Consider the following 25,423-nt stretch of genomic DNA (forward strand, 5'->3'; position numbering starts at 1 on the left):
ACCTATGCAATAGTGCGTAGTTTGTCAAATGAATATAGGAGCAACTTGTCTGAAGCAGTCAGGTAGGAAATTTTCACGGCTTACAGTGTTAGGAACCTTTGTAGTCTGGTGTCAATATAGGTTGCTTTCCATGGTTGTACCCAGAGGGTGGGCAAGGAGGGGTTATGGCCCCTCCCTGGAGCTTCAATATCACTTCTGAAATTTGTTTACTTCTTATCCATACAGGGTGTCCCAGAAAACGTGTCATTGAATTATAATAAAAAAAATATGCCACCTCGAATCATGCGGTCAACAGCATTTGTTCTTACTCGGTTTTCGCCAGTTAATTGTGTAAATATTTGCGAACTGAACTCGGAAATTTGCCAAGTAAAGGTCACTTTTTTACCCCATCAATATGAAGAGTGTACCGAATTCACTCAAGTTCATGATAATTGACAGTGATATTCGCGAGCTATCCCATCGGAAAAAATAGCTGAACATCATGCTTTTCGTAGCACGGAACCATAACGCGAGACGACTTTTCGAGCGCAATCGCTCTCAGTCCGACGAAAGGAGGTTCCAAGTCCAGCCCGCAGAGTGATAGTAGAAAAAGTAACAGTTCCTGAAATTGGAAGAGGGAAAGTGCGATCCCAATGAAAGTCGGACGCGATACGCCATACCTGTGTTCTCTTTCTACGTTGCAGGTGTGAGCTGGGTTTCCAACCTCCTTTCGTCAGACTGACAAAGATTTTTCTGAAAAATTTGTCGCGCGCTAGCTCCGTAGAGCATGATGTTTGGCTATTTTTTTTTATGGGATAGCCCCTGAATATCCCTGTCAATTATCAATAATTTGAATAAATTAGATACGCTCTTCACATTGGTGGGGTAAAAAAGTGACCTTTACTTGGCAAATTTCAGACTTCAGTTCGCGAAAACTTACGTAATTAAACTTACGTTACACGACCTTCACATCAGGAGGTGGCAAGAACCTAGAAGAACAAATGCCGTTGACCGCATGATTCTAGGCGGTGTAGTTTTTTTATTATAATTCAATGACACGTTTTCTGGGACACCCTGTATACCGATATATATTTTTCTCAGATATCATAATATGAACCTATGAGCAACCACATGTCACCAGCATTCGTCTCCAGGAAAACAGACGGACGAGCTTTGCGCACTCCCCCCAGAAGCACTTTGCTCCACTTGTAAAAAATCCTGAGTACGTCCATGTTGCTTTCATGAAAATTGATAGATGGGCAGACATGCACAGAGGTCATGCAGTTGCCGTACTTTGTGATTACGGAGAGGGTTACCATTTGCCATGCTGGTCAGTGACGTAGTGAGTATTGGTGTCACTGTGACTGGTAATGCACATTTTGGTGGAAAATGTCAACGGAGGGCACGGTGCAGCGATACAAATTATCTGAAAGGAAATGTGGAAATGATAAAATGCCCACGACTCTGTACCACGTACACATATCACCACGCACACATACCACACCACATACACACATCACAGAGCTGGATGCGCAGAAAAAATATACAAATGGCCAATAAACAACACACTAGCCACTGGGTGGCCTCTTAGCTACACATGTTGGGACATAAAATCCCAGCTGCCACTTTATAAGGACAGTGGGAATGTTGGTAATCCACACACAGTTGAGCACAGCAACTGCATTTCTCATTAGCAAGGGTTTATAACGCAGCACTGGGCTCTGTTGAAGACATTTGGGTGGCCCTGATAAGGGCCGTTTTTTTCTTGTCTTCTTTGAAGAGAGGTGACAAATGAGGACTTTCAAAGAAGACTGGGGCCGGCTTCAGAGTCACCACGGGGTCCCTCAAATGTTGAACCTATTTACAGAAGAGGTAACAATGTACTCAGCATTGCAGACAGCGCTGTAAACTTAGTAAAATGCTGAGTAGATACACGAGTATAATCATCTGCAGTATAAATACCTGGCTCTGTGTTGCTTAACAGCATCGGCAAGGGTGGGCTTCTCACCATACGTTGTTGAGCGGGCCGGCTGAACCTTGAACACTAGTGCCTGTTTTGCCGATTCAAAGGTTGGGTACTGTTGCATGCGGCTCAAAACTGCATTAGTTAGTGTCACTGTGTAGTCTGCACAAAAGGAGAAAAATCCGTAATTATATAATTCCAAGGCCACAGTTATTACATGTTTTGCTAAGTCACAATGTTTCTCATTGCATGCCTAATGTTTGTATAGCTTACTGTGTGTGGCATTTTCTTTCAGTGGGACGGCAAGCCACGTCTTCTTCACCTTGGATGGTTTCAGGCGGTACTGCTTTGCACCATCTTCCACCAGCTGGACGCGGTCCGCATTTTCGTAATAATGCAAGATTGCTAGTTGTGTTCTGACAAGAAACAATGCATATTGCTTGTGATTTCACCTTGCTAGCTTCTTTCTCTATAACATCAGAACCTTCAAGTGCTATTATTACCTCGCACGCATTCCAGCATCTGAGAAGCCATGTGTTTTTGGCAGAAAATGAAGGAGAACGCTATGAAATGCTTCCAGGCCAAATGTCTGATTTGTAGATGACAGCATCGGAATGTCTTTCAGAAGTGTAGGAGCCATCAGTATATCATGCACGCGCATGTAGGTCTCACTTTCTGGAATTATATGTCATGAAATTTTACTACACATCATTCTTTATAGATTTTCAATTGCTCACCTTCCTTCAGCCATTCCCTTGGGGGGGACACTGGCCCGTGGTAGCAGACAGGGTACCGAGGGTCTTCGTGTTGATGGACGTCAACGATATGGTTCATCAAGGACACCCATTTAGCCCGGCACAGTTCACCATCATCCCCACTGGTTTTGGGGCACCAGTAGGCATGCCGAACTATACTCTCGATCCACAGCTGCACCACCTGATGCTTTGCTGTGCGACCGAGAGCAAGAAGTTTCTTCTTGATACCTGTTATAAGCACACATGTAAAATTTTTCTGTAAGCTTCAATTTCACTGTGATTTCACCTTTGACAACATGCCACACATCAAATCGATGCTTAATGTGGGGCACAAGTCTCTCATCATGGCTTTGATGCCTGTGTGCCGATCCGTGACAAGCATGTCTACTACCATGTCATGCACCTCGAGAAATGCAAGACACCTTTGTAGCCCATGCTTCTCCATGGCGTTGCTGCTTGTCACCTCTGTGACCTAGTAGTTAGAAAGAAATCCAGTGAATTCATCAATGTATACTGCTAAAAATCTGTGAGGTATTAAAGCGTTTACAGGGCCGACTGCCACGTGGATTGGTTCTCAATCTGCTGCTTTATAGGTGCATGTGACATAATGTGATAGCCAGACTGTGTTTGCAGGTTTAAATTTTGTAAAATCAGAAAGAATCAATAAAAATATAACAGCATTTCAGAAAGAGTTCTACCAGGAATTTGCTACCACTGATGGCCCCATAAAGTTTCTGCATTGAAATGTACTTGGCATAGCACGTAAAGATACATGTTTTTACCTTGACTAACTCGAAGTGTACAATGCGATTGGCAGTGGTCTCCAGTAATGTATACGTGCCATAGAGAGCCGTGTGACCCGGAGAATCACACCTCCCATCACCAGCAAGTGTTAGAGGCACTGGGCGCAGCTCCTCCAGCAGTTGTTGCTGCTTCGTCTCGTATACCTGTAAATGAACAGCGCTTATATTAATGTATGCTGTATGCACTGCATATGATTTTGCACTCTGTGACTTTGCACTTGTAGTAAGACATATTGCATGAGAGGACTGACTGATGTCATTTATAAGTCACACAGTCAGCTTATCCTAAATATCAGAGATACTCACATTGTTTACTGCAGGAAACAAATAACATTGCTGCGTTTTGTAGAACTGGGACCTCCTGAGTGCTGGGACTCCCATAATTTTCAGCATTCGGAGGGCTTTGGCAATGTTTGTACCAGAGAAAAGTATCCCGCAGCACAGCAAAACATTCCCCAGTGGCCTATTGCCCACCCATGGCTGGCTGTACCACAGCCTTTCTTTTTGGCAACCGCATGTCATCTTTGCTCTTACACAGGTGCCCTTGAGAGTTATATCAGCTTCAACATCATCTCGCTGGCATGAAGGACACACTGATAGCAGCTCTCTTAAACAAGATTCTGCTACGATAAATAGCCTCTCATCTGCAGCACACCTAAAAGACATATAAAACATGATTTTCAAAATTCAAAATGCTTCATTGTGGCACAATACACTGTATTATTGACAGAGTGGGCAATTGCTCACCAATCCATGCTGAGACCGGACATTTGCTCACTCGTTCTATTTTTGACCTTTTAGACTGTGTGACACAGTAAATGATAATCAGCGTTGTATTTTTAAAATCACAATTCTATTTTTCGAACCTCTTGGAAACCGTGTCGGCATCTGTGTGGTAATTATTTTACAAGAAAAAAGGAAATAAGGGGAGTGGTAAAAAGTCTCCCAGTGCTCGTTGTCTGTACAGGGAATATTTGACGAAGGAACACAACCTCACATACACAAAGCTGGACTGCCCTGTGAGATATGAAGTACAAAAAGACCTTTCTGAGGTTCATCTATACTCGTCGTCGTAAAAGCTACTCGTCGAAGCATGAAAAGAAAACAGCTAATTTTGTAGCTTCGACTTTTCACGACACAATAACAGAGCGTATTTGTATGCGTACGCACTGCATTCCGCGAGGTCAGGGTTAAAATTTGTGATCGGATTAGTTTATGTAGCACTAATCCCAGTATAACCCTCACAGTATTATGTAAAGGCGGCATTGATCGGTACACATTATTTTTATACGCTTTTAGACTTGCCAGGCATGCAGCATTTTTGCAAGTTATATCGGTCCGCTTCGTAGCTATTAAAGGTATGTTTTGAAAGTAAATGAACAACAGATATGTGCCCTTAATAATGGTACACCCATGCTCCGACTTTATCAACATACCCTACTGCCATGTGAGTCCTACGATGCTTCTGTGTTTGTGCGCATGTATGAAGTATTTATACTAATAAGAGGCTGTTGTCATGGGTGCGGTTGCAAACATGACCCACAAATTTGATGTTTCTCAGCAGTCATCTCCCACCCCACCCCGATGCATAATGAAGTATACTTGTGAAATATACTTTTTCTATTCCACTTGCACGAACCACCAAACACGACACACATAACTTGCAAAAACAACAAGCACGTCAGAAACCGTGGTGAGTATTTGTGGACACTTTCAGTCGGTGGACAATTGTCCGGTGAGCAAATCTCCTGGATCCAGTATTGACCTCTGCTGAGATACAATCAACTCAATGAAATGTCTCACACTTACGTTTTACGAGTATGGGATTTATGCTGCAACCTGAACGGCTCCTCGTTCTCAAACCTGAAAGCATCAGTAGATTATTTGCATTCATAATTTGCGAGCAAATCGACAAATAAAGTGCATTAATTTTAGTCACGTAAGCTTACTCGTCAGAGTCTGTGCTTTCTGAGTCACTGGAGAGCTGAAATGTCGTGTCATGCGGATCACGTGGGCTGCAGAAAGAAAAAAAGAAACATTTCATGGAAACTGCGTTCAATAAGCAAAGCAACAGGATTGTTCAAAGATTACTTTGCCCAGCATGTTATATGTGGTCCCTTCGGTTAATACGTATTTTGACGTAAATAATATCCATGCGCAGTTTACTGTCCAATTTTTTTTCCCCGTTTAGAGTGCATACTGTTTGTGTGTACTAAGCTACGTACTATTCAGACTCAACAGTTATGTTGAGCTCCTTTGGTATCGGGGTGGAGCTCCTTAGCAACGGTTGGCTGGTGTCGAGAGGCAAGGCAGGAACCTGTGAGCTTGACATGTTTGGTGGTGTCATCTCAAAGTGGCTGCCCATGCCGCTGTCGCCACACTCAGGCATGCAACTGCTGCTGCTTGCTGAAACCAATGACACCTTACTGGCAGGATTTACAGAAGCCTGTGTAGGACGGTGCAGATGAGTCTGTGTTCCTAAAAGGCATGTGCAGTTTGTAATATCCACAAACAAAACTAGATGAAGAAACCATATAATACAGAATTTAGGAACATAGATGTGCATACCAAGAGTGCAAGTTGGAACAGCTGTCTGTGTAGCCTTGTCGGTAGCTCCTGCGCCTTTGTCTGGGTTGTATGGCACAAGTGTATACTTGAACCCGTATTGGCTTACAGTTTGGTAGGGTATCAGGGGTTGTAAGGGCAACCCGTCAAGCACCAGCACGTTGACTGTAAAAGACGTGGAAATCAAGAGCTATGCTATAGGGAGCTTTCACCTACGTCACTATGTGACGTGGCAGTGACGTGACATTCTCGTAAGCTCCTCCCACTGATGGTCACTTTTCGTGCTAGCGGCGTTGAAAGATGATGAGCTGTGCTATTTTTCGATGCGACAACCATAGATTTCGTAAAAGAAAAATGTGAGAACGAGAATGACGAAGCGTCTTTGGGATAAAAGAAGGGTACAGACGCGTCCGCATTTCAAAATACCATTGAAGGCTTCGTTTTCGAGCAGATGTTAGCATCCTATATATAGTTAGCCACCACATAATTACACCCGGTATTTTCTATATTTGATGTGCAATGTGTTCATAGCAGTGATGTATTAACATGTTGGGAGAAGTCACAAAGTGATAAAGTAGAAAATAAATCAGACAACATAAAAAGGAAAAAAAATTAAAATGTGGTATTTATGGTAGTGTTAAACTAATTTCTCAAAGTGAGTTTAATCATTGTTGCAGTTGAAGCTGCCTTTGTCACGGCATGTTAATGAACTAGATATAATATTCTACATATATGTTCGCATCAATGAGGGGGAAAAGGTAAGCAGATATGTGACTGAGTTGCTATACATGTCTGCTGGTGACATACCGTCATCAGATATTGACTGTGGCACAGGAAGGAAAGTTCCTCTGCTCACGCATCTTGCTCCCTCTGAATTGTCTGTCACTAAAAGGGTAAAAAACGATCAAGTGAGATGAAAGATACAGCTGTTGCAAGATATGTGCAATAAGTAAAACGCAAAATAATAAAATCCAGTCCTCGTTTTGTGACAATAGAATGCAGCCAAAATGCAAGGATATGTATATTAGCATAGTATTAATCACTCAGCAGTGATTTTTCACTGAAGCCTGCAACTCAACGATGTAATTTTCATCTTGATTGCAGAAAAAGTAAGCACATGTTTGTTATTACTTGGTATACAGTTGAAACTTGTTAATGTGATGACGGTCATTCTCGTTGATTTTGGCAATGAAACCATTTTAGGATAAAAAACACCTGTCAAGGTGTAAGCTATGAAAAGTAGTAAATTGAGTGAGGCATTTTAAATTGCCTTTTTTCCTTTATATTTTCAGTGCTGACATACATCAGCTTGTGTAACTGTCAACCTGGGCTATTCCAGCCAAAACCAGCCAGAGATGTAGCTTGACTCTGTTAAATATCACTGAAAAAAATTGTGTGCATTTTTTAGATGATGCATATATCGAATGTAACTCATCATATTGTTTTCTTGACCAATGGGGGCACATTAAACTGTGCCGAAATATGAAGTTGTCCCTTACGAACTTCCTTCTGACATCTACATATGCATCATTTGTGCGCTTTCCTTGCCTGGTGTTAGAGGGGAACCACGGCTCTGCCATCCCAAAGGGTATGTAGAACGAGAATAAATCTGTTGACGTGGTGAGAACTCGAGAAAGGAACACATTTGGAGTCAAGTTTACAATAAATTTCTGACACATTAGCATTCTTGAAGGAGCCCCAGATTATTTATGCTTGTAACTGATTGCTTGTGATTAGCTTCACATAAAAATATCAAGCTGATCTATATTCATTGTTTAACCATGTGTTTGAGAATAACAAGCACTTGCAAAAAATTACTGTTTTTTTCAGATAGTATATTCACATATAGGTCGTCTAAAAGAAATCTTCCCTTATTTGTATAACTAGTCCTCTCCTGCAACATATTGAAAATCTAGAGGTTTATTTTTCTTTAAGAAAAATTTAAAAAAATTGTCACCATAATGTGCTGCAGCTTGTTCGTGAGTTGAGGCCATCTAGGAAGCAAAAAAAAAGAGAAAAAAATTGAGAACCTACAGGTGTATTTGCTCTTACGCAAGAAAAATGTTTCGTCAGCTCATTCATATCCCATCTGTATGACGCTATAGCACACTTTGAACAAATTCTGCATTCAACCGTTCTGCCCAGTTCTACAGATTAATTGCAGTCGCTGCTGCATAACAGCTTTGTCAACATTTATGATTGTTTTCACATACCTGAAGTCATCTGGAAAGTGAACAAATCTCATCATTTCAAGGGCATACCCTCTCCTATAGCATGTTCAGAATCTGCTGGCATGTGTTTTCCGTAGGTCTTACAGCATCAGCTGACCATATTGGCTCAGATCATGTCAGAATGCGACGTAACAGCTTTTGGAAACAATTTATTATGATCTCGTGTGCCCTTCAACCACAACAGAAAAAGAAAAACCCAGTCTTTCTTTCAGTGGAAATAGGTGTTTTTGCTGCATTAACAGAAGGTGGCTCAAATTAATTGTGTACCTCCTTGTGGCCTGGGTGGAGCATGCCTCACTGTGCTTTATGTCCAGTAATTTCTTCTCCAACCGCATCTCTTTGGCAGTGAGCCACAACGTATGCAGTCTTCAAGCTTTCTTTCACCCGGAAGAACAGCTTACAGCTCTGCAGGCATCAGAATATTTGCACGCAATAAGGGGCAACAATCTAGCCCTATAGGTGCCAACGTTTTAAATCGTACTGCGAACACAGTCATAGTACCCTATATCACGGCACAAAGCAATTATGTCAAAGTTATGCTTGTGGAGGCGAAGTCACGCTTGCCAAAGCCAAAGAGGCAAAGTGATGCTTATGGAGGGTTTTATTATGCCCTGCTGCTCAGTGTATGGCTTCTGTTTTTAGCTGGAACAAACCAATAAAAAAAAATCTGAAGAAAGAAATATGTCACCTTCAGTTGTCATCGACGAAGCAAACTAAGTCAATAATGGTGGTTGTTATTCACTCTGCTATGTGATTGTCTTCATGTAAATTCACCTCTTTGGTACTGTGGTATCAGGTAGCTTCCTTGTAGCGTAACATATATGTGACCACATAGAGAACAAAGAGGAGGAATTAGCTAGTCTGGCGTAGGAGCTCTCACACTGGCATAGTTGGTCAAAAAGAAAATGTGGGCCATACATCACATAAGACACAAATACCAGTATATGTTCAGCAAGCACTGGTTAATTTCTAGTAGGTGCAGTGCATATAGCATGTCCATGGACTGATATTTTATTCTTAGAGAAATAATATTGTTGCAGTTATAAAGGATGACAACATGTTCTACATCCGAAGCGAATGTATTAATTAGATCTCGTTCAATTATTAGAAATAGAAGGTCGGTGCAAATGCAGTGTCGGTTTCCCTATGTGCCGCTATAGTTTTCCAAAGAATGCTCGTGACCATTTAGTGCGAGGACATGGCCCCGAAATAATGGCTGTGTGAGAGTAAGTCCAGAAGCGTTCTTTTTGCCTTTTCACTTGAACGTGAGGAAGAAACAACGCTGCAGAACTGCAAGCAGCACATTTAATGTAATGTCGTACAGGATGCAAGTTTTACAGCGATTTCATATTTCAGCACAATATTTATAAGCTGTAAAAATGGGTGCAAGGGTACCATACAGTGAAGTAGCTGGTACCGTAAATTTTAGACCTCTCCTTGGCGTGGGTGCTTGGCATAAAGAGTGACTGCTAATAAACGTACTTGGGGATTTTTGAATGCCAAGATCATAGGAGAGAAAGGAAGGCAAACAAATACAACAGAGGGTGCCATTCATTTCTCACACTTCTGATTTCAGTTACTTCATTGCTCTTAGTTTTCTTCAGTTCCGACATCTGATAACCAGAATTTACACTGTATGTCCACGCGAATAAAAAAGATGCAAAAATTCCTGTGAGAAAATTTCATGGTTTTTAATACCTTGAAAATGGCATTCTTCGGTTCCAGTGTATTCAAAGCCCAGTGAAAACAAAGTGCTTGAAGTATTATGTCTAGATACATCTTTTGCAGCTTTTGCATGGCAAATCGTTGTCTAGGAAGGTGCGCGAATCAATGTGGATGTTCCTGAAATTAGAATCTTATTTCGTTACACTTTGAGATTACCGTATGCTGGTTACAAAAAAATTAGGACCTCTGCTGACTCAAGTTATTCATTCGAGAGAAAATAGTTTTTTTCTTGCAAACAAACACACAATTTCTTCACATTCATATGCAGCTTATTTGCAGAAATGCATTTCGAGAGTCTGTCCAGTACCTGTTCCGTGCGTTAATCAGAACGTAGGCTCACAAGGAAAACCACAGGCAGGTTCCGATTTCACGATTCTACGGTTCTGAGGCTGGAACACACACAAACACGTACAGACGGATAAACACAACACATCCACACGGTATCGGAATCAGGCTTTTTCGTCGATCGTCACTTTTCAACTCTACGACTTCACAACCAAGGCAGCTGCAGGAGAATGGCGATGTTCGCGACAATGTTCATAATATAGCAGGTGTCCACCATAGCTGGGACGGCTGGGACCAACACCGGGAACTCATTCGGTGACACCACACGAATTCAGAGTTCGACATACTCAAATTTGACAGGCGAGCAGCAGAGCAAATCATTAACTGCAGTGTCAACAGAATCCTGATAGCCGGCGGAGAATACAGTAAACGATCGTCCAGACTCGGTACTCTCGTTCCCAGCCCACCGCAAAAAGCCTCACCCTGCGGGGAACTATTTTGAGACGCGGGAGCCAAAAGCCTTCGCTGCTCTGAGGCTGCCGTGCCTGTCGACCAATCAGAGACGATTTATTTTGAAAGTTTGAATCTGAAGCGTTTGTATCGCAAAAGTTGATTTTTACGGCTTTATCTTTACACCGTGGATTTTTTCGTGATTTATTTTGAGGAGTTTATTCTCGAAGTTTATTTTGCGAAGTGTAAACCAGAGTGATCCCGTCGTAAATGTTGTACGTAATACACTTAACGTGATATACCTGCATTACTTCCTTCGGTCACAAAAAGTAATCAAACTTGACTTACCGTTCACCTGCGGTACGTGGGAAAGAAAGCAGACTTCCTCTCTGACGATTTTTGCGTTCTTTGGAGGTGCAGGGATTCCCTGTCATATTCGTCTTCCCGCTGTTGTGATTATCAGGGGGATGTGCCATTCCGTTCTCACATTAGCACTTCGCCACAATCTAAATCTAAAGCATTCAAAACCCTCAAACTACCCGCTAGCGTCTGCGTGCACAACGGTTGTAGTCCGAGAGAACACGCGTGGCCGGACAGACGCGACGTCTCCTCTGTCGTTTTTCTTTCTCCTCCGTTCGACCGACCGTTTGGACACTCGCGGCCCAATCAAATGACTCTCGTCCAATCAGCGTGAAGGAAACTGACGACAGTTCTCGGAGACCAATGAGCATCCAAATATATACACATATAATGTGCCGCCAACCAGAGATCCCCCGAGCAGGCTCGCCGGTGGCGACACCGTTTTGGAGGCGGACCCTGCCCCCCCCCCCCCTTTACCGCTGTGTTCCCGATGTAAAAACCCTATCTCCTGGATGATGCTGTGCCGCAAAGCCCGAAATTTCCTGAAGATGTCCCCCATGACAGACCCTTAAATCCGCTCCTGACGGCGTGTCCTTCGTTAAAATGTGCACAATGAACAGTACAGTGGGAGATCAGCAATAACACCATGAAACAACGTTTGTTTTCTGAAATTCCGAGAATTGTTAACGGAGACTGTCGGGTCACTGGTACTGCACTCTGATACTCATGGGATCAAATGTCCTTCAGCTTGGTCAACGAAAGTTATGCGAGATGGGAGCCACATTTGCTCAGTAACGTCCGTAAAGAGCAACGAATGAATGCAGCTTGCATTTTCCTTCAATGGTATCAAGACGGTCGAGATGAATTTCTTGGAAGCATTATTATTCATCAAGCATGGGTGCATTATGGCATTATGCAACTGCATAATGCCAACAAGAACAAAATACCAAAACACCATAGGAAGTCAGGGTGGGTGCCCGGTGAAAGCACTCTGAATGAGATGAAACTCGCGTTTTCGTCTGGAAAGGCTATGCCGACAGTGTTTTAGGACTATCGTTGTGAGCAACTTGTAGATTACTCACACGCACAAGCTCAGTAAATGCAAAGATGTACTGTGAGATCCTGGGTAAGCTTCAACAAAAACGCAGAGGACTTGGAAGGGTGTAGCGTACCACACAACGCTGTCTGCACTCCCCTTGGAAGACTCGGGATTCGTTTCAGAAATTCATGTGGAAATTTGCCAAAGAGAGAATAAGTCCACAAGCTGCTGGTGTCATGTTGAAGTAGGAAGCATCACCTTGAGGATAAGGAAAATGAAGTATTCAGGAGGCTCACAAACATGAGCCTCCTTTTCGTGTGCTTCCTGTATACTTCGTTCTCCACATGCTCAAGGTGATGCTTCCTACTTCAATGGTGCTTGCCCCAGATGCTGTTCCATCATCCTCTCAAAGTGCCCCTTGGCAGTCACCAATTCGCAAGCGACCATGAAACACAAATTGATCAGGTGAAATGCAAAGTGGATACCTGGATATATCCCCCCCCCCCCAGGACATAGCGTGGCACATATGCTTTTTAGGTGACTATTAACGTCGAAAACATAGAAATCGCTTGGATATGCTACAAATCACGGAGCAACAAGTTTCACACACCTGATGTACGGTGAGTACAATATGGGTAACGGCTTGGGTGGGACCTACAATACGGTGACCGATGGCACCACATCTGCCTGCTAGCGAGAGTGGTGGTCTCCCGCTGTCATGTGAATAAATCTTATAATTTGACGTGGCGATAGAGCTCTTGCTTTGTAATGTATTTTTTAATATACACAATGTTTATCTTTACCCTGTACAGAATTTTTGTATTGAAGTCGTGAGAGCAGCACAGATGTTGTTTTTACATAATGCAGTGATGGAAGTGCTGCGCCAACCATGAAGTGCTTCGCAGTCCCCTGCTCGACCAATCGAGGTCGCACCCGTCACGAGAAAACGCCTGTCACATTGATGTATCAACGATTGCGCTCTTCATCTTGTTTTCTTCGGTTCAGGGACATGTTGCCAACGTTCACCACCTCGCTTGCATTTTGCTTCTATGTTCATCGCTATCCGAACTGAGAGGCGCGAGGTGATTTCCACGCTTAGACTGATTTTCGATTCCCAGGGTAGCTTGCCGTGTCTCTAAAGATGTTGGTTAAGCAAATTTACGACTGCCACTGTAACTTGCTACCTTTGAGGATTGCTCAGCCCTTAGGCAACGAAACACATTGCGTATGTGGACACGAAGTTCGCCCCCACCACGCACAGATTCCTCAGAAGCAGGTTATGCTCGCGAGTCACCAATCTCGCGCCAATTAACGTGGGGTGAGATCCCGGCATCGTCCCCATAAGGTAGTCACGCACAGATTTTCAGCTGTTGCTGAAATTTGTGTTTGGTGGCTGTAACAGTCCTGCGATTTTTGAATGTGCGGCATCTTTTCTTTATGGGTCTATCAGATCAGTGTTGATACTGTTTTTGCTCTTATGTGGCCAGACAAGGATCCCGTGAACGAGTGTGCATAACCACTAAACAGACTAGTGTTAGAACTAGCAGGCTACAAAATGCTCTCTGGCATGTTTCGTTCTATTTTCTAGTCACAGTGAGTCGTTCGAGGCAGCGCTGCAGCACCATGAATCACTCATTGGAAGAAAGGAGCCTGCCAATTCAACACTCGTCAGTCAAAACACAATACACCTTAACTTAAAAGCCTGAGACAAGGGGACAAAAAAAACGACAACACAGACAAGGTCTTGTCTGTGTTGTCGTTTTTTTTTTTTTTTTTCCTCCTAGTCTCGGGTTTTTAAGTTATGGATCTGTACCACCAGCTCGCTTGCTACCTCTCTATCCTCTCGTTAACAATGCACCTGTTTGGCAGCGAAGTCAATGCAGTTTTAGATTGAGTTTTATACCATAGACTTGGTGTGTGGTCTACTGTGAATAAATGTTGATGCGGAGATTCATATTTGCTATCAATTCTATCACATTTCTGCATGAATGCATGCGAGGACGGTAGCAGGACTAGTCATGGGGTAAAGTACGTCTAAGGGTGGCAAAGTAAGCTACAGGAAATGTATAACCGTAGACCTGTCTCGCGAATGGAGAGATAAAATTGGTCTATAGCCGCAGACTTCATGTATAATACATGGTTAGGTATCTGACCAAGTTCCAGACATCTGGCCAAAAAAGTGTCTAAATGTCGTCTTGGTAAATAGACACCGGATGGCTAGGGCTAGATGGCTAGGTGGCGTAACGTTAAACGTGTTATTTGACTTCTAGTGGACGGATAATTGACATTTGGTCTAGTGCCTAGACATTCCATAGATATTCCTTATCTCTCTTTTTTAGACTTCATTTAGACGTCTATTAGCCCACCACGTGCTCCCTGGGAAAGTATGTGAAAGTTCTTCTAGGGCCCTGGGACAATCCAGCATCACAACGCTTTGCGACAGATGTCCTAGTACGATTCCTGACTGACACAAGCTGAGTATATAGGCTTTGACTGCGTCTAGACGTTGACTGTCACTCTTTGACTGTGACTGCACCAGTGTCCCAGTGATACACGTGCTTGCAGGCCTCTGCGTACTGTTTTGCTGCCACCGCTAACGAATGCGGAAAGCAGGTCCTCGAGGGCCTGCTGGAAATAGTAGACATGATCTCATTGTCTTCTCCTCGCAATTTTAATGAGATTCAATGAGAAATCAGACTGCGAATTCGTTCAACGTGTGAAAGCCGACTATTTCTCATTGACTGAATTGTAAGTTAAGCAGGGAAGCTGCCTTCGCGAAACCGGGATCTGCCATGTTGCGTGGCGAAGACCACATCAAGGAGTAAGAAATCAATTGAACGAATTAATTGAACGAATTAATTTAATGGTCGCCAATGAGAAGCTCTGACTTCCAATAGATTTATTGAGGAATCGATTGGAGGAATTGACCTAATGTGTACCAATGAGAAACTGCTTGACAATTCATTTAATGGGATCCAACAAGGGGGAGGGGGTATATGTTTATTCACACAAAAGGATCCAACAGGTTGCATGGCCGCCAATACAATAAGCGAGACGGCAGTTGCTGAAGGAACGAGCGTAATGGCGACCAACATCATCACTCTGAAGTTAATTAATAATTAGGAAGGACGCCGAACGTCCATGTCGCGTGCACTTCGAACAAATGAAATTCCCGAAAACGCAACGTATCGAAAAATATTGCAAGTGAACACCAAATCGACAGCCGGATAGCTGATCCAAAGAACGCATTGGTGCACTGCTCCGCGCAAGAAATATGTAAACCGAAACCGATTACTACTCGAAAAAAACCAATAAGTGTAGACGGAGCTTTTTTTTTAATAATATTTTTTGCTGAAGACCCACATTCGTAAAACAGAGGTTCCGTAAGCGTGCGCAGCAAAATTAAAAAGCTAGGATGTTTATTTAATTAGTGAGCGTATGCAAATGAGCCGCTCACTACTCAGTACATAGCCGTTGTCACAATGATCTTTACCAACAAGAAATTTATTAGATGGCGCCACCTGTTTACAAAATATTCAGCCGGGGTGCCTTCGTGAAACACACGGTACATGCGGTAGGATTCTTAATACACGGTATTTAGTGAATAGTGCCACATAAAAAAATAGGTTTGCCCACGACGAGAAGGCAACGACAGCGCGGCGTGACTTCAGCGTAGCATTTCATTGAGTTCGAGGCATACTCACTGCGACAATGACACTGGCGTCAGGTTTTTTGTGAAGTTTCTGTAGAGGCGGATAACACTGATTGATGAAGTGGTGCACCGCTCGTCCGACCGCAGTGGCGACGAACATACCTGAAGAAAAGAAAGAGAAAAGGAAGGCATTGTTCTCGTGTCAACTCAGCAACGCATCACAATGTTTAAGCGCGGACCCCATAACAAGCGACAAGCGGCGCGCTGCAGAATTTGTCGCTGTCGCGTCTGGTCATGGCGCGTCTTCCCGGTCCATTTCAGCAGCGACGTTTCGTCGCCGAGAAATAATGTTTTTGGAAAAGCAATTCATATTTTATTCGAGCTAAGTTGTAAATTGCCGTAGATATACCAAAAATATTATTTCATTCGTCAAAACAAGGATAACCTGTAATGAAGGTGCTATGTAATATTCGCCGTAACGCAGGGGAACTGCGGTTGAAGTTATCAACGACCCGCCCACTTCGTCGTCTGCTACTTGTGTTGGTTGCCCTCTCCACCCTTTCCCTTGCCCACGCGTTTAGTTCTTGTTTCACGCCGCCAAATCTAGCTGGTTTTGTCAAACAACAGGCAACGAACTCAGCGACATGCTACAAATATCTACCGGGAGTAGATGCAGAAATCTTGAGCCGCGACAAAGCTTTTTTGACGCTCGCGTGGCGGCGGTGACGTCGATTTTGTCGCTTCTCTCCTGTATCTGCCGCGTGTCGCTTGTTATGGGATTCGAGCTTTAAGCGTCAGGACGGGAGGCAAGGAAGATGCATTTGCTGCAGTTTGGGAGATGGGAAAACCATCACAAGGGGGAATGTGCATAAAATGAAAGGTAAATATATGCAGAATGGGACTCTAGAGCATTTCGTTGCACTGACATCTTCACGTACACATCATGCGGTGCACAGACATTTCTGTTTTTTTTTTTCTTTTGTGGGAAAAAGACGTGGAAGAATCCCTCATTGGCTAAGCATTATGTGATTGGTTATTTCCCTGGCTGCTCCTAAAAATTCAGCCCGGACAACTGCTCACTGTCGAAGACGCGCTGTAGCCAGACAAATGATCAACTTCTACAGCCAATTGTTTGTATTCCTCGCGTGACTATTCCTCGTTTTCCTAGCATAATGGCACATACAACGTTCTCCATTCACTTGCCTGCATAAATAAACAAACGTATTCAAATATGTTAATATGTGCGCTACGACGCGTCCTTGAAACGATGCCTTTCCGGCAAGAAAGTTCGTCTGCCTTTATCCCGTCCGTTTGTCGTCTGGTCATTTCCTTATGGGGATGCTACGAGACGTAAGCCCAGAGACGTCCCGGCTTCACTAATATTGATGTATTACAGTGATGACCACTAACTACTTCTACAGTAGTTTAACTATAACTACTAACTACTTTGCGATGGAGTAGTATAACTAGTAGTTCAACTACTTTCCAGGGGAGTAGTTAAAACTACTTCTTTAACTACTGCAATGTATTTTAACTACATCTATAACTACTTAACGTTGTCCATCAACACCAATCCCTTGTAGTGTTCTTGGACACCGAAATATGAATCACAAGCAATGATAAACTTTGGCTCAAGCCATTGCTACGATCGTCAAATACAAATCCTGCGGCGGGATTCTTTCTGTGCCTACGCGATAAACTAAGTTGCAGAATTATTTCACAGCAAATGAGGCTCCACTAGACAAGCATTAAAAGTGAAGATTTAGTACACATGCGCGACACAATTGCTCTGCGCCTCCGTTGTTATCAAACAAGGAGCTCAAAGTAAAAGTCAGAAGCACAGTCGTGCCGTAAAGCTTGCGGCAAAATCGGAAGTAGTTGGCGCCTGCAGTAACCTAACTACTGTAGTTAACTACTCAAAGTAGTAGTTTAACTAGTAGTTGCCACTACATTTCTGCAAGTAGTTGTAGTTTAACTAGTAGTTTAACTACATGTAGTTAACTACTGGCCATCACTGGTATTACCTTCTTTGGGGTCCACCTCGCAGGCGTCGTAAGGAATTTCCTTTCCCATAGTGAGAATAGAGACGAGGCACAGATACAGAACAAGGCTCTTCCTCATGGCTATGCTGTGAAGAAATACGCACCCTGCAACCGACAACGCCCGTCTCAGTGACGCTGACTTATCTTCTTTAGGTGAGCCAAGCTGACTTGTTTGAACTATGGCGCGCCTGCAATGTTATCAAACAAAAGAGAGGAGAGCACACAGGCGTATAGTGTCATAAATCACAAATGCAAACAGCGTTTTATGTCTCTTCCTGTCATCAGCGTGCTGTCTGGGGTGCCTTCGGTACAATTTATCAGCTGCGCTTGACAGGCCTCTTCCTCTAGTAGATACTATTTCCATCCACGTGTTGCTACTGAGTCCAAGAACATACAAGACAATAAAGTGGCAAGTTGGAATTTCTCAAATGCCTCATGTTTTTCTGGGATTTTCGAGCGCGATTTCTTCATGAGTTGTCGCTAGTGTTGCCCCGAAACGGTGCGTATACATACTAAGACTTGCCGTTCGTCAGTTATCCCTGCCGTCTTTGCATCTCCAGGATTTTTGTATCGGCGCACCTACGCGTCCAAGACTTAGGGAAGGTGCTTTAATGTGCTAAAATTAATGCAACCAGAGGCGTAGGCAGGGGCTTTCAAACCCCACGAAATCATATCTTCCGTAGTGCGTTTGGGAGTGGGAAATCCTCGTCCCACATCTAAAGTATCCATAGAGCCCCGAAAATATTTTTCTGCCTACCATCCTGAATGCAACAGTGTGTAAAAGTGCACAGCGATACCCACTGATAACTTTAATATCTCTAGGAGTGTTCTCGCCAATCGAAACTGACACTATTATTAAGTTAAAGAACGGTTGCACTCACCTGGATGTTGTCACAGTTATCTACACAACTACGCGTTCTGAGAACTAACTGCTGCATTAGTCTTTCTATATTTTACTGTCACAGCTATACTACAACCCAGGCAGCCTGTCTATACGACGTCTAAACTAAGACAAATAGGAAAACTGTCTAAAGCTAAGCCTAATGTCTAGTAGACGTCAATTAGTATATCGATAGGCGTCCCTATGTAACGCTACTGACCATGTAACCTTCTACACAGAATGTATATGCAAGTAGCCGAGATTTAGCCGTTTTTAGATGTGATGCGTATAATTAGACATGATGCTCAGCCATATACTAGCACTGAAGTTTATGCTTTGACGTGTTTTATACCCCAGCATACCTAAGTATACCATCATTCCGGCCGCTGGTCTAGGGTTAGTTAATTATTTTCTTAATTCACTTTTGGCAGCCTCATGTGTAGTTTAGACGTATTGTTCACCGTAGCCCCTTTGCGTATTAATGCAAAATGATATTTTTATGTGTGAAATCCCGATGAAAAATAATTCAGGCTGAGAGAACGCATCTTGTAATGAACTAATTTCAATGAGTGTAATTTCAAACAGTGACCAAGGACCCAAATGACCCCAAGGACCGGAATCAGGGGCGCTTTCTTAGGTGTGTAACTAACTTCCTTCAAAGCAGGACATTCCGAGTACGGCTTGGAATGATACTATCCCGTCCTTTCATCCAAGAGAATGGGGTGCCGCAGGGATCTGTCCTTTGCGTCACTCTCTTTCTCGTGAAAATCGATACAGTAGCTAGCATAATCCCACCTTTCATGTCTTATTCATTGTACGTGGATGACATTCAGATTTCCTTCTCTTCCACGAATCTAGCAACATGTGAGCGACAGGAGCAGCTAGCTTTAAATAAACTTACCAAATGGTCTCTCGAGAATGGGTTCAAGTTCTCACATGACAAAACCGTATGTGTTCACTTCTCGAGTCATAGGGCTGTTTCCTTCACGTACTCTTAAGCTGACCGGACAGGACCATGCTGTTACGGGTGAACACAAATTTCTTGGGGTCATCTTTGATAGCAAGCTCACTTTTTTACCCCACATCAGGAGCCTTAAAACAAAATGCATTAAGTCCCTTAACCTATTGAAGGTGTTGGCCCACAAATCCTGGGGAGCAGATCGTGACACTATGGATAGGGTCTATGTGTCCACAGTGCTGTCTAGACTGGACTATGGATGTGCTGTTTTTGGGTCTGCTCGGAAATCTGTCCTGAAGATTTTAGACCCAGTACATCACGAAGGACTGCGTTTGATAACTGGTGCTTTCCGCACGTCGCCAGTCGAAAGCTTCTATGTTGAGAGCAATGAGTGGTCACTCGAAAGAAGGAGATTTTACTTACCTGTGTCGTGCTCTTCAAGGGTAAGAGGTTATCCCAATAACCCAGCTGTTACCTGCATTGAAGGCACACGCTTCAAGAAGCTGTTTCCTAATAAGCCCAGCGTTGTTCCCCCATTTAGCATGCGTGTTCTTCAGGGATGTGAGGATTACAATTTCCCACATAATGATTTCGCCATAGTAGAGGCTAGTCCACGGGTCCCGCCGTGGCAATCTCCTCCATGTTTCAATAGCTCCCTGACTATGTTCAAGAAACAGGACGCACCACCTGTTGTACTCCAGCAGGAGTTTAAAGGGACGGTCTCGTACAGATCGAGCGATTCCGAAACTTAGCTGAAATTATATTCAAGAGTGCTACAGAAATACAGTCGCGAAGTTTCAACCAGAACAACGAAGTGGTTTTCGAGAAATTTGAAGGAATATGCCGTGACAGCAGACGACGGAAGTCGCAGCTGGATTCAACTCCCTCTCATGCAACGTCACATGTGACGTGGTTATGGTATTTATGGTGGCAGCTCGCCCATTGGGCGACCGAAGCGCAATGCACAATACAGTCGGAGGTGTATGTGCTTTGCGCTTGAAAGTTGTCACGCGCGACGTCGTAATGTCTGATAGCAAATTTAGCGATAGTGACGGGTCCCTGTCACTACGCGGTGAAGATGAGCTCATCGGCGCCGATCGATTGAAGAACCGGGGACGTCGATGAACCTTTAGCTACTGACCCTTTGCCACAACAACGTGCATGGTTAGCCAGTGAAAGTAGTGGATGATCCGGAATCGATTGACGCGGGTAAGACTCATCCATAAAAGCGCACTTTTTTGCGTATATATGTTCCGCTTGATCGTGACACGATTCTAAATTGTACAAACATTGCAGGTGTGTGTGTAGACACTGCTCGCCAATACCAGCATGTGTGTTGTGCGCACAATCCGGAACCTGTTTCGATCAGTCACGTACACATGGTGTTGTATTCTCCTGAAAGGTGTTGTAAGGTTTGTTTTGTTTTTGTTTGTTTTTGTTGCGCAGCTTTTTGTTTGCATATAAAAATGTGTGTTTCATGGTACGTTATGCAAAATTTCAGATTTGGTCATATATGTATCAGAACTTGGGTAGACTGCTGAAGAAAGCTGCTCTCTCTATCCGTTCCCGCAAGCGGCAGGAGGTTGTCAACGTGATAAGTGAAGGCTTTCCATTCATGTCATTACACCTGGAGCAAATGACAAAATCAAGGATAAGCTGATCTACTTCAACGTCTTCAATTACCCCTGGCCTATGAAAAAAAAAGCCCTTTTCAGGACCATCCAACATATCTGCATCAAAGACCATGCTTCTGCATCGAATAAGCTCTTATCATCATGGATGATTATAGTATTTCATATCAAAAATACCTAGACGTGCATTACGAATGTGCAAGATGGATCAGCCGTATTTTTGCTAATGTTATGGCGGTGTGTTCATGAGCCCATGGCTCAGATTTTGATTGTGTCAGAGGTTGCACACTAAGATGTCCAGCACGTTGAATATAAAAGATTTGGAAATGTTTAAAAAATATGAAAAATACCTAGACGTGCATGACAAATTTGTAAGATGGAACAGCGGTTTGCAACATGTTTACATGTCATCTGGCTTATTGTTGCTCATGTTACACCGGTGTGTTCATGAGCCCATACTGGCTCAGATTTTGATTGTGTCAGGGGTTGCACACTAAGATGTGTAAATGTTTAAAAAATATGAAAAATACCCAGACGTGCATGACAAATTTGTAAGATGGAACAGCGGTTTGCAACTTGTCGACATGTCGTCAGTTTTATTTATGCTCATGTTACACTGGTGTGTTCATGAGCCCATACTGGCTCACATTTTGATTCGATATCAGGGGTTGCACACTAAGATGTCCAGAACGTTGAATATAAAATATTTGGAAATGTTTAAAAACTTTCAAAAATATCAAAAATACCTAGATGTCCATGACAAATTTGTAAGATGGAACAGCGGTTTGCAACATGTTTACATGTCGTCTGGCTTATTGTTGCTCATGTTACACCGGTGTGTTCGTGAGCCCATACTGGCTCAGATTTTGATTGTGTCAGGGGTTGCACACTAAGATGTCCAGCACGTTGAATATAAAAGATTTGGAATTGTTTAAAAACTTTCAAAAATATCAAAAATACCTGGACGTACATGACAAATTTGTAAGATGGAACAGCGGTTTGCAACATGTTTACATGTCGTCTGGCTTATTGTTGCTCATGTTACACCGGTGTGTTCATGAGCCCAAACTGGCTCAGATTTTGATTGTGTCAGGGTTTGCACACTAAGATGCCCAGCACGTTGAATATGAAAGATGTGTAAATGTTTAAAAAATATGAAAAATACCTAGACGTGCATGACAAATTTGTAAGATGGAACAGCAGTTTGCAACTTGTCGACATGTCGTCAGTCTTATTTTTGCTCATGTTACACCGGTGTGTTCATGAGCCCATACTGGCTCACATTTTGATTCGATATCAGGGGTTGCACACTAAGATGTCCCGCACGTTGAATATAAAAGATTTGGAAATGTTTAAAAAATATCAAAAATACCTAGATGTCCATGACAAATTTGTAAGATGGAACAGCGGTTTGCAACATGTTTACATGTCGTCTGGCTTATTGTTGCTCATGTTACACCGGTGTGTTCGTGAGCCCATACTGGCTCAGATTTTGATTGTGTCAGGGGTTGCACACTAAGATGTCCAGCACGTTGAATATAAAAGATTTGGAAATGTTTAAAAACTTTCAAAAATATCAAAAATACCTAGATGTCCATGACAAATTTGTAAGATGGAACAGCGGTTTGCAACATGTTTACATGTCGTCTGGCTTATTGTTGCTCATGTTACACCGGTGTGTTCATGAGCTCATACTGGCTCAGATTTTGATTGTGTCAGGGGTTGCACACTAAGATGCCCAGCACGTTGAATATGAAAGATGTGTAAATGTTTAAAAAATATGAAAAATACCTAGACGTGCATGACAAATTTGTAACATGGAACAGCGGTTTGCAACTTGTCGACATGTCGTCAGTCTTATTTTTGCTCATGTTACATCGGTGTGTTCATGAGCCCATACTGGCTCACATTTTGATTCGATATCAGGGGTTGCAGACTAACATGTCCAGCACGTTGAATATAAAGTTTGCGGAAGTTGAGTGTTTATGTAGTCATCTTTTATTGTCCCTTATTGTAATGTACGTCCACAGGACTGACCAATTGTGTTAAAATTGGGTTGTTGGTATCGGGTAGTCATAATGATGTTCAAGCAGCAAGCTCTGAGCAACCTGTCGTCCTGTCCTGTCAACAAGGTTGTCTTGTCTTTTGTTGCTTGAACATCATATAATCACAACACTGATTTGTGGATATAACTTACATATTTATATTATGCAATACTTTTCTCACATCAGCAATGTGCAGGGAAAAATTAAATAGAGCTGTGAAGCCTGCGAATTGGAGTTGTTATATTTGTTACCCATTAATAGGTGTTGATTCTGGCACAGGAAGGAGTGCCACTCTCATCAGTTAGTGTCAGCTACTGAAGGGGTACAAGACAACATTATTGAGCATAGTTTGGCGATATACTGCTCCGGTAGGGATAATACCTTAGAGAGGCTATATGCAAAACAAACTGATGTAGCCTGCTGGATCAAGCACTTCCTTCCGAGGTACGCGGGACTGCCGTTGCGTGCGGTGCCGACAATTTCTGTACACATCACTTTTGGCTATTATCAACAAAGTAATACCTACATTTCAATACTGCGCGTATCCAGTTCTTTGGACACCGTTGCCGCTAACAGTTGACTGCGTGACGGCCGACATCTTTTAGTTCGAGCTGCGTCCGGCGCCGTCCCATACATATCGTGCCCGCAGAACGTCTCTTACCTCATATGCATCGTGAACGAAACGTGCGGAGTACACGCACGCGCGTGTGACAATCAGACCTTTTGTTGAAGATGTTTCGAGTGTGTGACTCCCAACAGGTGCTTTTCTATATCCACTTTCGTCACATTGTCTTCGACAAAAGAGTTGTTATACACCCGGGTTACGTTTTCACCACTTCCATACGGAATATTCTTTTCGCAGGTAAGACGAACTAGAAGTGCTCAAAATACCGAACGATACGAGACAAGTTAGTAAATAAGCGTCAACGGCCTTTATTAGGTGGAGTCATCCACGTAAACTGCCGCTCGAAATGAAGATGCGCGACGTATTGACATTGTTGTTCGGCCACATTTTACAATACGCGTCTTTCGTTTGACCAAACCACATGCAGCAAATTTATTGCCGTCGCCGTGATCCTCGAGCACCTTTTGGAAGTCGTCTGCTCTCACCGCTGCAAGAAGGCGCGAGAGCAGACGATTTGTTCATCCAATAAGCGGTCTGCCATCGTAGCGGATATCGCTGTTGCCAACAGAAATCGCAATGTGCTGGCGCTGTTCTTATCAACTTAATTCGTTTATTTAATAACCGTGGCGATTCTGGACGAGCGAATTCACAGTATTACGTTTTCAGATATGAGGAATCGAATGGTACGCTTTGTGGATAGGCCAGGGTGTACGAGACCGTCCCTTTAATTCCCATAAAGAAAGTCTTGTGCAGCACAGAGCTTTTTACATTGACGGTTACAAAACACGCACCGCAGTATCATGTACAATGGTAACCGATGGACTCCCACAATCATATCGTCTGCCTCACATGCTCTCAGTTTTTAATGCCGAAGTATACGGAATAATCCTCACACTGAACTACATCTTAGAAAGTCACACTAAGTCACCGGTCATTTACACAGATTCTCTGAGCTCTTTTCAAGCAATAGGCAACATAGTGATGTCCAAAAACCTTTTTGTGCAGAAGGCACAGTGGCGTGCTGGTAAGGTAATTAAAAAGGGTCTCGCTTTAACCTTCTGCTGGGTACCCAGTCATGTCCGTATACCCGAAAACTAACTTGCTGACACAGCTGCCGCAGCCGCCCTTTCATTAGAAATCAGCCATTTTGATATAACCTCCCATGACCTCCGCCCAGTACTTCTCAGAAGCATAAACAGCAAGTGGCAGCAGCACTGGGATATACATCATGGCAACAAACTTCATCTATTTAAACCCGCCATCGGGAAACCAACGCGCATGTTCTTAGCAGTTGTCTGCATGAAGTTGTTTCCCCCAGGCTCAGGATTGGGCACACCCATTTGACGCACGGTCACCTCCTTCGTAAGGAGGTCCCCGTTCTGCACAAGATGTGACGTGCAAAGCTCCGTCCTCCACTTTCTCATCATATGTCCAT

At 43.2% G+C, this 25,423-nt stretch overlaps 1 protein-coding gene across 1 annotated transcript; it reads right to left on the reverse strand.

Annotated features, from left to right (window-relative positions):
* Positions 1 to 2,968: 2,968 nt before the first annotated feature.
* On the reverse strand, positions 2,969 to 5,910 carry LOC135394342 (uncharacterized). The gene is made up of 6 exons (XM_064625040.1): positions 5,726 to 5,910; positions 5,450 to 5,515; positions 5,310 to 5,363; positions 3,807 to 4,155; positions 3,480 to 3,644; positions 2,969 to 3,169 (listed from the first exon to the last, which is right to left on the reverse strand). The coding sequence occupies exons 1-6, from the start codon at positions 5,887 to 5,889 to the stop codon at positions 2,969 to 2,971; spliced, it is 999 nt and encodes a 332-aa protein (XP_064481110.1). The 5' UTR covers positions 5,890 to 5,910.
* Between the last annotated feature and the right edge of the window lie 19,513 nt (positions 5,911 to 25,423).

This window comes from Ornithodoros turicata, chromosome 1, assembly GCF_037126465.1.
Source record: "Ornithodoros turicata isolate Travis chromosome 1, ASM3712646v1, whole genome shotgun sequence".
Lineage (NCBI taxonomy): Eukaryota > Metazoa > Arthropoda > Arachnida > Ixodida > Argasidae > Ornithodoros > Ornithodoros turicata.